The sequence below is a fragment of the Cibotium barometz genome, chromosome 20 (assembly GCF_041138505.1).
Source record: "Cibotium barometz isolate CiBa-2024 chromosome 20, ASM4113850v1, whole genome shotgun sequence".
NCBI lineage: Eukaryota > Viridiplantae > Streptophyta > Polypodiopsida > Cyatheales > Cibotiaceae > Cibotium > Cibotium barometz.
In genome coordinates, this window is record NC_141065.1 from 39,113,587 (window position 1) to 39,127,321 (window position 13,735).

Consider the following 13,735-nt stretch of genomic DNA (forward strand, 5'->3'; position numbering starts at 1 on the left):
CTCATTTCCACAAAAAGTATTTTCCTTTTTGTCCACAATATTCTTCTTATAATAATTTAGGAATTCTTTGTTTCTTTTTTCTTGTGTTTTGGCAGTACTTTTTCATGATTTTGGCAAAATTTATAGGAATGCAATCCGCATTTTCTCTTATTATTGAATGTTCATCTCTCTCTCTCTCTCTCTCTCTCTCTCTCTCTCTCTCTCTCTCTCTCTCTCTCTCTCTATGTGCGCATGTGGTAAGTAGAATCCGTTTTCTTGTCATACCTTTTGATTTAGTTGATTGTTCAATATAGGCTTATTGCTTCAATTATCAAGTGTGATTACTGTCGATTTTGTTGTAGCATTTGCAAGTTTTCTATTGTGTCTTTTCATTAAAGAAATTAGTTGTAGATTTATTGCATTTCTTTACTTTGAAAAAGTGTTTGTGTGCATACATGTCATGACAGGTACGTATGTCTTGGTGGCACTCCCCTCAAGTGTTAATAAAAGTAGATCTTTTGTATGACCAAGGAAAAGTATAATTCTATATATGGTCTCAGTATGTTAGGACAAAATCCACACATCCTTGGAGATGAAGACATCACTTGCTACTAGGATTGGATAACAGTTTTGACAAAGATTCAAAAGAGAGGGAAAAAAATAAAGTGTAAGAATGTGAATTTAGAGTTTTATCCCAAGGTTCATAGGTTGTATGCACAAGTGTATCAGAAATCTGTGACTAACTTGGAAGTGTAAGTCGCATTTGCATGGGAGTTTTTTATAAGCACTTAAAAGGGCCTATCAATTGGGCTTCATTTGAAGAGAGTGTAATGATAAGTATCGTTGGAGTATGACAAGATAGAGAGTAAAAAACAAAGGAAACAAAGGTGGGAACACTTTCATGGCATTCTGGTGCCTTCAAGGCTTGGAGAAGAAGGAACCAACTTAGCATGTAAAAGCCAAAGAAATCTCCCCTAGCTTTTTCAAGGGCGCTTTTTTATCATGTCACATTGCAGCTTTTTTATCATGTCACATTGCAGCTTTGGTTTCAAATGACGTATTGTGGAAGGTTGAAAAGAGCATTGCATTGGCTATGTCAAGCTATGATATGGCAGCAAAAAAGCTAAAGAAGGCCAAGGAAGTAGTGCACTGTAATAATGAGGGGACTGTGGAGATTATGGAAAATGTTAGTGAGCAGCTTGCAAATGTAGAGAAAACTTTATAGGAAGAAAAGAGTCGAGATCCAGTTGGCCCAATGCATGCATAATTAAAGATAACACTTATGGTATTGAAGTGTAAATCGATACAAGTTGGATTAGAGAGAACCCTTATGAATGTGTGTGTACTCTCATCTCGGTTTTTATTACAATTTTAGAAACAACTTGACCAGTGAAATTGTATATTGATAATTTGTTTATTGCACATACAGGTTTATTATGACACCACTTCTACGATTGTAAAAGGTAGGCATCAAGGAGATTTTAAGATCAAGATCTTGCATGACACTAGGTCTTTTATTGAAATATATGATTTACAAGTGGTAAAGGATGAGAGAAAGAGGTCATGTAGGTGTGAACATACCCCAAATAAAGTGGGCATGTGGGTGGAAAAGGGATCTAGGGTTGGCCAACCCTAGCTCTGAGTGAACCCTATATAAAGGGTGGTAGGAGGCTTCACTTTTTGTAACACAACACACATGAAGGTGGTTAAGCCAACTTTGGAGTGGCTGAAATAGAAGGTAATATAGAAGCTTTCTATACATCTTGTGTTCTTGCTCTCTCTCATATATGTTGCTCTATCTGGCCCCATCAACTATTACTTCCATTGTGCATACTTCCCATAATTTTGACATGCGTTGTGCATACTCCCCATAATTTTGACATGGTATCAGAGCCTTGCAAAGGCTAAGTTCCCCTTCTCTCTCTCTCTCTCTCTATATATATCATAAGCCATTCACATCCTCATCAAGAAGAACGGTGGTAGAAGAAGGTCTTGATGAACCGTGGTAGAAGAAGGTGAGAAACAAAAAGGGGTCAAGAAGGAAGGCAACAAAGAGCTTCATGAAAGAGGATATTCTTATCATCAAATTCAATATCTTCAACAAATCAAGAAAGCGGGAAGAGAAGAATGAAAAAACGCAAGAAAATTTGGTAATTTTCTCATTTTTTTCGTCACTCTTCCATCGACGTCCGGCCATCTCCGTCCGCCTCTACAGATTCCATCGTCGTCCCTAGTATGGTGGTTGTTTTTGCTTACGCAACAAGCTTGCTACAATATCTAGCAGCAGCAAAGCACCAGCATCATCCAGCAGCACATCAAACACTGCAGCCGGCATCCGTCTCAGAAGTAGTCGGCATCAATGGACAAAAACGCAAGTGCGTTTTTCACAGAGAGAAAAAACGCAACAGTCCGTCGCCTGCCATCTTGAATGGTGTATGATGTTTCTTAATCAACAGCTATCTAACCTTAGCAGCCAAAAACGCAAGGAGGATATTGCATCAAGTCGTCGTCGTCCTCCGACACCTACCATCGTCAGTTGTCAATCCATTCTGCATTTTCCGTCCAACAGCACTGTCCGTCAACGGCAGCACACTGTAGTAGCAAGCCTGCAACGATTCCCTTCTGCACAACAAGCACAGCCAACACCATCTCTGTAGCAATAGCAACGACGTCCAGCAATGCAGAAAACGCAAGCTTTTACAGTGCAGCAGATTGTCGCGACTCGTCGTGTGCGTCTTTTCAAAAAAAAATCATCGTAAAAAATAGTCAAAAGGTTTTTTTTTCTAGGTTTTATAAACCCTTGGAGTTCTTTAAAAACCTTTAAGGTTTTCTTTAAACCTTTATCTCAAAGGTTAGTCATTTGAGCCAGAGGACAAGAGTGAGGACCCATACTACCTTACAAATGTATTATACCCCTGGTTGCTTAGGTGGAAAGATGTCGTAAATAGCAAGGCATATGTAATCAATAATATGATTATGAATCATAAGGATGATTTTCCTTTCCATGTAATCAGACACTTTGGCGCTTTCAGAGAAAGACATATGGTATGATTGTAAATCATAAAGATGACTTCTCTCTCCATCTGATCAAACACTTTGGTATTCTTAGAGCAAGGAGCAAAGTTAGAGCTCAATTTTGTAACTGCCCTATATATACTTTGTAACCTTATCCCTACTATATAAATTCCTATATATATTTTTCTAGCAGCCCTATATATATTTTATAACCTCATCCCTACTAAACAAATTGACTAAATACTTGATTTAGATCTAATCTTGCATTTGTTATGTCATTTTTTATGTCCTTTGCAGTGTTGTTCTTTACATCATTGTGCAAGTGTTATTTTGCAGGGTATTTGGGAATTGTAAAGTGATATTTATTTCAATTCATCTATCTTATTTTGTAGGGGTTTAACACAAGTAGCTAACACTCATGTAAAGTGGTAACACCTCTACTACAATGGTGGTAACTAGTGTTACTATTTAGATGGTTACAACCATTAGCAATAACCCTCTCCATTGGTATAGTGTTGCAACAACCAGTAGTTACCATTGGTATTTGCGAGTGCAATAGTGCTCTTTGACATTGTCATAAAAAACTTCTGGTTCCTTTTACTGTTACAACATAAGTGGTAAAGTAATAAAACTAATTACCTTTTGTAAAGTGGTAACAGGTATCACTACCTAACTAGTGGTAGTTCACTACCTAACCAGTGGGGTAGCTAACTTCCATTGGTTTTTTTAATGGTAGGTACCACGTAGAACTGGTACAATGATGTAACCAATACACTCAACATTGGTTGTTTTTCCCCATCCCTCCTTTATTACCTACATAGGCATATGTATACACTCTAGTATTTGATAGCAGCTCCAGCACTCTAGTTCTTGTCTAGTATTCTAGCTATGAGACTTGCATGGTCTTGTACTAGTCCTTTTGATGGAATATAATTAGCATTGTTTTCATTTGAAAAAAAACACTCAGCACTTATAGTTAACACACACTTCTGCTATAGTGGTGGTAACTAGCTTCACTATTTAGCAATAGCATTCTCCACTGCTACAATGCCACTGCTACAATGCTGCAAATAGTAGTTAACACACACCTTTGCTTCACTGGTGGTGGTAACTAGCTTCACTACCATTAGCAATAACCTTCTCCATTGCTACATGGTGCAAACAAGGAGAATGTAGACGTAGACATTCTAAAGTGCATCATTAAGGTATCCCCAACACACAGAGCATCACTTACTGTATCGTGGTGTCCTTCATATGTTGTATCATCAATAACATCATCATTTGCATGAACATCATCAATGAGTTATAAATTATGTACTCCTAGCTAGGAACATGTGATTTGTTATAACATCTCCTCCAAAGGCCTTGTATACAAGCACTTCAGTAACCTGAGAATTACGTGCACATTAAAGGTTTTCTATAGAGAGTATCCAAACACATAACGCAAGGAACGTGCAAAAGACATAGCTTTACAATTCTAGTGATTACTTCTATCCACATCATCCACTTTGATTTCCCAAAATACTCGAGTAACTGTACAAACCTTTGAAGGGTATGTAGCATGAGCCCCACCTAGCATATTTTCTCATAGAAATTTCACTACATCAATAGCACACTGTAGCATAGCAATATTCAGCTTTAACAGTTCATGAGTCAGCGTTCTTTGTAGTATTTCTCTTACACCACCATTGACAAGATCTTGAAAAATTGTGTGTCATCTTTATGCTTGTACGCTTGCCATATTGGGCAACAAAGTAGAAAGGCCTCTTGGCTTTAAATTGGGAGGTTATGCCCCATCCGACCACACCCAATATTCCTTGAGTGTAATATCCAAATCTTTTAGCCATCCATGATACATCAAAAAAAAGTGTTGAACAAAAAGAGTATCTTGATGCTTATCATCAGGATTATAGAAGTGGTAATATTTTGGTGTCATTGCTTGCAATACATACATATGTAATGCGGACAAATATTGTAACCTGGTTGGAATGCAAATGCATTGAATGAATTTCATTTTGCTCTTTGAATGAGTAATATTTGGCAAAATCCATAAGAGAAACTACCACATCTTCAAGGAACCTAAGAAGACACTCCTTGAATTGGTCTACTTGCCATATATAAACAAAATTATGTCTTATAAATTTTGCAAGATGAATCTTGAATAGTCAAAGAAGCTCACTGCATTGCATCTCCTTGAGTGTAAGGGCTTTTCTTTTTTTCTTATTTCCTTTAGCGCCAACTTTCATATCCTCAGACAGTTTCACTGTAATAGTGTAATTGTTCAATGATTCCTCCGTTAGGCACTTTAACATCGTTTCTGGTCCACAAGGTAGAGCATTCTTGCATCAGGCATTTCAAAGCATGGTAGTTGTACGACCAGGTTTTGGACATAAAACAGAGTCCAAAAGGCATGTCATGCTCTTGTAGGCTTTCTCAACTGATCTGCACCCTATGCCGCTGTCATCTAAACCACAAAAATGACAATTGCAATGGCATTGTGCCCCATGTACATCATGTCTCATGTGATTTATCTAATCCTTCAAAAATGACATCTTCACATGTAATGCAACAACATGTGTAACGGTCCTTAAGCTTCTGCACATAATAATGCTTCATCTTCTCAAATGCCCTTTGCAAGATCTTCACCTCGGGGTGCATCTGCTTGCAAGCAAGAAATACACCTACATTTCAATCATGATGATAGTCAAATGCCTAGGGAATTTGGGAAAATCCCATTAGTTTGGGAATTGGCTTCTCAATCTAGTTTTTTGGTGTATCTTGAGCATACCAATTCTTAAGTTGTCAGAGAATGTGGATTTTGAACCTACTCTTCAAGACCTTTCTAGCGATATGTCACATGAGGGGGTTTTGAAAAAATCTTAAAAGGGTTCACCATGTCCCTCCTTTTTTGATCTTGCAAAATGGGAATTGGGATTTTCCCTAACTCCCTAATATGGTCTTAGCATCCTCTTTAAACAGATGCTTAGGTAATACCTTAAGGCCATACCATTCCTTGGAAGGGACACACTTCTTAGGGGGATTATGTGGTGGTAGTGGGAAGTCTTTACACCCCCCCCCATGCTAATAATGGGACTAGTGCCATTCTTCATATAACTCCATGGGTTTCTTCCATATATGACACACACCATCACATTGTAACTTTACATTCTCCCCCTTGCCTTCTTTTTTTTTCATGTGGAAGAAGATCACCTACTAGTTTGATCTTATATTTGAGTATAACAAGAATCATCTTTCACTTCTTTAATGTTATCTTCTTAAGAGCAACTCTCTAGAGTATCAACATTGTATGTGCAATTAAGTGATGAGAAGACATTGTCTCATCTAGCATTATCATTATCATGCTCTTCTTCTTCTTCTTCTCCTTCTCTCCATGCCAAAAAAATCCATATACTTTCAATGACTAGTAAATCATTTCAGCTATTTGGTACCAAAGGTGTCTACTATTCAAAATTTAATTAATGCTAATATGTTGAGAAATCTAAAGTTTTTTTAATTTTGTTTCTTTGTAATGAAGTGGTGAATGATGAGAAAAGACTTTAGGGTTATATATCTCCAAGGGATGATTCCTCAAGAGATTTTATATCTTTTTTTTGTTCCTTTGAAGAGGTCAAAGTTGTGAAATCAAGTTTGATTGAAAACCTCATAAATTTGTTACTTTTTGTGTTCGTGGTGGACAACAAATCATATTCTAAACCCAAGCCTTATCCTTACACATGTAATTAGCTTTCTAAGCCTATAATAATATAGTGGACTTTTCCCTTACATTAAGAAACACATTGGCATATTATAGTTTTTTAAATGCACAGGATACTAAGGTACTAAGATTAGTATATTGTATTTAAGCTCAGGCCTAAGTGGAGGCATAATTTGGTATTAAAATAAATAGTATATTGAGCTTAATTTAAGTGTTTTCATTTCATATTACAACACATTAGAAAACTAGAACTATTTGATTGCACATGGGCCACACTTGGGGTAAGTGTGTGGTGTAAGTTTTATTATTGTCATACGTCATAAATTCTCATTCCACACTCAAAATGGACTATCAACCTAAGGGCTCCTGTTTTCATCTTATCCTATGGGAATTTAAACGTAATTTAGTTTGAATTGTGGTACAACACGGTTTCAATTGAAAGTTTCCTTTGGAGTGATTATTACCGATGTGGAAGTCTAGCATCTCTCTCTCTCTCTCTCTCTCTCTCTCTCTCTCTCTCTCTCTCTCTCTCTCTCTCTCTCTCTCGTGATTATATCGATGTGGAAGTCTAGCATCTCTCTCTTGTACAACAAGGCTTCAATTGAAAGATTAACTTGTGGTGATTATTGCCGATGTGAAAGTCTGCCATCTCTCTCTCTCTCTCTCTCTCTCTCTCTCTCTCTCTCTCTCTCTCTCTCTCTCTCTCTCTCTCTCTCTCTCTTGTGTGTGTGTGCGAGGGTGCACGCACGTGGGTGTGTGTGGGTGTATGTGCACAAGTTACACACAACACATATAACATGTGCATGCATGCCCATAGTCCCATGTTCATAGTCTATAGAACGCACTTAGCACTTCTTCTTTATCTGCGTGTATCATTGCTCATAATGCTTGTCTATCTCTTGGTGTGTTGATGAGAGGAAAATGTGGAAGTGTGTTTCTTCACCAACCTCTCGAATTTTTGCAAGTGTTGAGACAGGTAAAGTCAAATTGCAGAGGGGTTTAGGTTGCAATTACACTAAAACAGGGTTTCCTCCTAGGACAAAGTGGGGTGTTCTTCTACTCTCTCCCTCATACAGTGTGTGTGTGTATGAATGTATGTGTGTGTGTGTGTGTGTGTGTATGTGTGTGTGTGTGTGAGAGAGAGAGATTGATCTATGGTTAAAGGTTTGGACTTTCGAGAGGGTTCTCAGGCTTTGGATTCCGACAAAGGAAAAGTGGGACCAGGATGCCAGCGCACAAGGGTATCATTATTACAGCCACACGCTACTGCCTTTTCAAAGTGGTCGGCTGTCCCCACAGTATACGGGTCCCACAAGAAGCTATCCACTTGGCAGGGCCCCACTTGACCAATCAACAAATATTTCGAAAAAAGCTATTTCTTTAAAATTTAAAAGTACCTCGGTTGGTATGATGGCCACATGAGGGTGGATTGCTTTATGCGCTGTCGCAATTCCTCTAGACAGTGCTTATTATTTCTCTAATTTTTATACAATTCTATACTGAGTGCTTATACATTATTTCTATGAATATTTATTCTTTAATGTATATCCCTATCAAATGTATAAGTCGTAATTATTTAAAAAAAAGGCAAGTAAATATATCTGTTGATTGGTGCATTGGCATCAAATTTACTAGACTAATTAAAACAGTGTGAGCGAGGAGGAATTGGCAAAATAATATGATGCATGTGAAAAAATTAAATAATTAGTTGCTATTATTTATTACGCTTGTGAACACCACCTTCACCTTTATCTTCTCAAGTGTTTGCAAGCTTTTTCACACTCAATTTGTTCACTTACTATGGGCCAGATGCTTCTTGTGTATTCTATTAAGTAACGCTTGTGATCAATTTTGCTTACATCAGTGGGTAGTAGCCGTTGAAGAGCTACAAGTATTTCATGGGCTCATTGTGCAGCTTGCTCTTTACTAGTCCCCTCTAGAAGGTGCATGTGTGCTTATACTCATTGAATTATACACACTAATCACACACAATCTTGTGCTAATTAGAAGCTAAGATGGCTAAGGAAGGTAGTGAGGAGATGAGGCCCGGGAAGGATTACTCTGACCCTCCCCCTGCCCCCTTCATAGATTCCAATGAATTTGTCCTCTGGTCCTTCTACCGAGCCTGTATCGCTGAGTTCATTGCCACCTTCCTCTTCCTCTACATTACCATAGCCACTGTCATTGGAGCCTCCGAGGCCAAGAGCTGTGGTGGTGTTGGCCTCCTTGGTATTGCGTGGGCTTTTGGTGGCATGATCTTCATCCTTGTCTACTGCACTGCTGGAATCTCAGGTTTGTTTTGCTCACACTCAGCCTTACTTGTTTTTTTTAAAAAAATTATGTTTTTGTGTAGGTATTGGGCGTAGTGTTGCACAAATACCCTCAATTTGCACCCTATTGTAGGGTTTTGCAAGGTTGTAAGGCTTACTTTTGCGCAAGTGACCTTAATTTGCACCCTAATGCATGGCTTTTGGAGGGTTATAAGGCTTAATGTTGTGCAAGTGACCTTAGTTTGCACCCTAATTGAAGGCTTTGGGAGGGTTGCCAGGCTTAACTTTGCACATGTGAACGTAAATTTGCACTTTGAAAGCTACCCATCTAACAAATGTAAGCTGTTGTAAATGGGTTTCTTTTGGCATCAATTATACATTTTTGGAGGCCCGGATGAGTGGTGGCCTACTTGTTTAATACTGTTTTGGCAACTTTAGAGTTAACTTTTACAAAATTAAGCTAAATCCACTCCCAATTGTTAGCCTAAATTTTTCCATTTTGAGAACAAAGTGGTATGAGTGGCTTATTTTGATATGGAATTTTACCATAGATATTAGTGCATGCTAGATGAACCTGGCTCGACCAAGGCCAGTAAATCAAGTAAACAACTAAAAAGCAACTTCAGTCCTGCAGCTTACCTCTGAACTAAGTGTCTGTTATAGTAAAAACTGGACCATTTCGAGAAAAGCTAAGATTAAATTTGCTAAATGGGCTGCTATGGGTATGCTTAATTTGAATAAATTGTTAAAAAATGTAACTACTGAGAATATCAGGCCAAATCTGGTAACAAAAGTGTATGAGCTGAGTTCACAAAGGGGAAGTAGCAAATCAAGTAGTAAGGCTGTATAAGCTGAGTTCACAAAGGGGAAGTAGCTCGATTTGATGATTAGTGCTGTAATTATGGTAGTTAATGCAGTAATTATGTTGATTAATGATGGTACTATGATGATTGATGGCTGTTGTGATGGCCGATGATGTGAATGCAGGAGGGCACATCAACCCAGCGGTGACGTTTGGCTTGTTTCTGGCGAGGAAGGTGTCGTTGCCGAGGGCGTTTTGCTACATGGTGGCGCAGTGCTTGGGGGCGATTTGCGGCGCCGGCCTCGTGAAGGCCTTCCAGAGGAGCTTCTACGTGCAGTCTGGTGGTGGGGCGAACGTGGTGGCGGCCGGCTACTCCAAAGGGACTGGCCTGGCTGCTGAGATCATCGGCACCTTCGTGCTCGTCTACACCGTCTTCTCCGCCACCGACCCCAAGAGAAACGCCCGCGATTCTCACGTCCCTGTAAGCTAATCTCACTCTAACCACGTCAACCCACTCTAATCATGTCTTTCATCATCATTGCGCATGCATTCAATCAACAGCAAGGCTCTCTAACTCACATGTTTTCAGCAGTATATCTATAACCTACTGATTTACGATTAAGTAAGTGTTGATTAATCCATGTATTTTTGTGTGCTTAATCCTGCAATCTAAGTGTTTATTTAGTCCATCCAATCCATCCATTTTGTCCATGTTATTAATGTGTGTGTAAGAATCTTTAAGAAATGATTTGTATCAGCATGTGCATGTACTTTGTTCAATGTATGGATCATGATGTGCCCATGTAGTATACATGTATTATGTCTTTATGTGCATGAGAATAAATTGTGACGTGTATTTTGTCTTTATGTATTATACATGTATTTTGTCTTTATGTGCATGAGAATAAATTGTGACATTTATATGCATGATTTCTATGTGAATATGCATATGTGCATATGTATGTGTGTGGGTCTCGTAGATGTATGTATATAAAGGTTGTGTTCGTACACATGTAAGCTTAATCATATGTACATATAAAGGTACGGTTAGAACGTATGTAAGCTTAATCATGCATTTAGTAAAACTGATCACTTATTATATAATTATTTAAGCTCTGAAGGAAAATCCTTGACAATAATGTACATGGAGCATCTGCACTTGTAAAATAAATTGAGCTGATTTGAGAGGATAATGACGTGGGTTAATTAAGGTTTTGGGAGGTTAATGATGGTGATTATGCAGGTGCTAGCACCACTTCCCATTGGCTTTGCAGTTTTCATGGTTCACCTTGCAACCATACCCATCACAGGCACTGGCATCAACCCAGCAAGGAGCTTCGGTGCTGCTGTCATCTACGGCCACAAAAAGAGCTGGGATGAGCACGTAAGAAACCAATCAGTGGATCACTAATCGTACGCTAATCTTGTTTAGGAAATTATACTAGCATCATGTTATTAAATTAAGCTGTGTATTTAATTAAGCTGTGTTTTGAATTAATCTCTTCCCTTAATCTACTTGCTTAATTTGTAGTGGATCTTTTGAATTAATCTCTTCCCTTAATCTACTTGCTTAATTTGTAGTGGATCTTTTGGGTTGGACCCTTCATTGGAGCAGCCTTGGCAGCCGGATATCATCAGTACATCCTCAGAGCCGGAGCGTTCAAAGCATTTGGCTCCTTCCGAAGCCAAGCCAGCAACATCTAAATCATTTTGCATCCTTGACTTTTATTTACATCTATTTCCCCCACACAAGCTTTAAAAAGTTTTATTTTAAAAAACATTTCTTTGTATAATATGTCAAACCTTTGTGTCCCCCCCCCCCCCCCCCACACACACACACACACAACTTTTTCCCTTGTCAAATAACCGACACATCATTTGCTTTTTGCTTTTCTACCTTCTCCCCTCTCCCTACCATAACCACCTTCAAAGCCTCCTTGATGCAAATTGGATGAGTTTAAGATGTGGAGATCAAATCCTTTACATAAATTGCATCCTTGGATACATACATCTATGATGATATAATCCATTGAACATGTTGCTTCATTTTGTAATAGTGTCTTTTTGTTTTTTGTTTTCATATGGATGTGGATCACCTTTTAATTTTAAAGGATTTGTTGTCAATGTCAATTCACAATTTAGAAAGGCCCCACTCAATACAGTGGAGAGAGTCCTGAAAGATCTGATCACAATTTTGGGTCTTCAGAAAAGCCATGTAGGCAATCATTAGTCATGGCCATGAAAAAAATTATTATTATTTTTTGGTTTGTTTAGGTTTAAAAAATAACTACGAATCTACTTTAGAGGATGGTTAGGTAATAAAAAAATAAGAACTAATTTTTAAATGGTATATTTTCTCAAAGGACATGGCATCTACTTTTGACGGTGGTGAGAGGGAGCTTTAAAAAGGGTCAAATCAACCTCGAAATTGTGGGGATAAGATACCTTTCAGCAGTGCGGTGCATCATCATCATATACTACAGACATGGCATGCTTTGTAAAAAGCTATTTGTTTCAAATGATTTGTTTGCACATGGTTTGTCGTAGGAATTTTGTTACCCTTCATACTCTTTTTTGTTACCCTTCATACTCTTTCGTTTGATACGTTTTCAATCACCACGCGTGCCAATACAATAAGAATTCTTTCAAGTTTCAACCTGTAAGGCTCTTGGTATTTTTAATTCAACTTTTTAGATAGAAAAACTGCTATGTCTTTTACAAATGTACGAGCTCATCGGGATTTTGGGGGGGGCGGGGGGGCGGGGGGAGGGGGGGGGGGGGATTTCTACAAATAAAAGTGCAATAATTGTTAACGTGCGATAACTTATAAAATCTTTGGATCTCTCTTTCCTAGGTGCACTTGTGAAGCTCAAGTCTCTCTCTCTCTCTCTTCTTCTTCTTCTTTTTCTATATATATATATATATATATATATATATATAGAAATAAAAGCTAAAGGGGGGGCGTGGGGATTTTTAGAAATAAAAGTGCAATTGTTAAAGTGAAGTTAAAGTGCGATAACTTATAAAATCTTTGGATCTCTCTTCCCTAGGTGCACTTGTGAAGCTCAAGTCTCTCTCTCTCCCCCATGTGTGTGTGCATGCATGCCATTCTCTTCTTCTCAAGTGTGTGCATGTGCGCATACACATTCTCTTCTTCTCAAGTGGTGTGTGTGTTTAATGAGGGCTTGTTGGACAACCTTTCTATCAACCAATGTGGGGCACATCGATTAGCTTGAGAGAAGAAGAGGACTCTCAAGCTTGAAATAGCAAAGTACCTTACTCATAAAAATCTATGGTATGTTTGAGGAGTTCTAAAATGGATCACTGGGTCTATTTCAAAGGTGCACTTGTACATTCTCCTCTTACAAGTGCTGTGTGAGTTTAATGAGGGCTCGTCAACCTTTCTATCAACCAATGTGGGGCACATCGATTAGCTTGAGAGTCCTCGTCCTCCATGCACGTGCACATGCATACGAAAAGAGGTAGAGAGAGAAGAAGAGGACTCTCAACTAGCTTGAAATAGCAAAGTACCTTACTCATAAAAATCAACCTTTCTATCAACCAATGTGGGGCACATCGATTAGCTTGAGAGTCCTCGTCCTCCATGCACGTGCACATGCATATGAAAAGAGGTAGAGAGAGAAGAAGAGGACTCTCAACTAGCTTGAAATAGCAAAGTACCTTACTCATAAAAATCTATGGTATGTTTGAGGAGTTCTAAAATGGATCATTGGGTCTATTTCAAAGGTGCACTTGTACATTCTCCTCTTCTTAAGTGCTGTGTGAGTTTAATGAGGGCTCGTCAACCTTTCTATCAACCAATGTGGGGCATATCGATTAGCTTGAGAGCCTCCTTCTAGTTGCAGATCTGCCTACGTGTGAAACTCTGCTTGGGATTATTCCCCAGACATTAAAACAATCTTTTTCTCTCTCTATCTCTTTTTGTATGCATGC

The 13,735-nt window shown here is 38.5% G+C and overlaps 1 protein-coding gene across 1 annotated transcript; it reads left to right on the forward strand.

The window, feature by feature from the left end:
* The first annotated feature begins 8,459 nt into the window (after nucleotides 1–8,459).
* On the forward strand, nucleotides 8,460–11,891 carry LOC147627848 (putative aquaporin PIP2-8). The gene is made up of 4 exons (XM_086814824.1): nucleotides 8,460–9,001; nucleotides 9,967–10,262; nucleotides 11,025–11,165; nucleotides 11,363–11,891. The coding sequence occupies exons 1-4, from the start codon at nucleotides 8,725–8,727 to the stop codon at nucleotides 11,483–11,485; spliced, it is 837 nt and encodes a 278-aa protein (XP_086670950.1). The 5' UTR covers nucleotides 8,460–8,724; the 3' UTR covers nucleotides 11,486–11,891.
* Nucleotides 11,892–13,735: the final 1,844 nt, after the last annotated feature.

Excerpts from the sequence above, each read along its gene's own strand:
- LOC147627848 (XM_086814824.1), top strand. The coding sequence starts at position 8,725 with ATGGCTAAGGAAGGTAGTGAGGAGATGAGGCCCGGGAAGGATTACTCT. Across the intron at positions 9,002-9,966 it reads CTGCACTGCTGGAATCTCAG|GAGGGCACATCAACCCAGCG; the intron begins GTTTGTTTTGCT and ends ATGTGAATGCAG. Across the intron at positions 10,263-11,024 it reads CCCGCGATTCTCACGTCCCT|GTGCTAGCACCACTTCCCAT; the intron begins GTAAGCTAATCT and ends GTGATTATGCAG.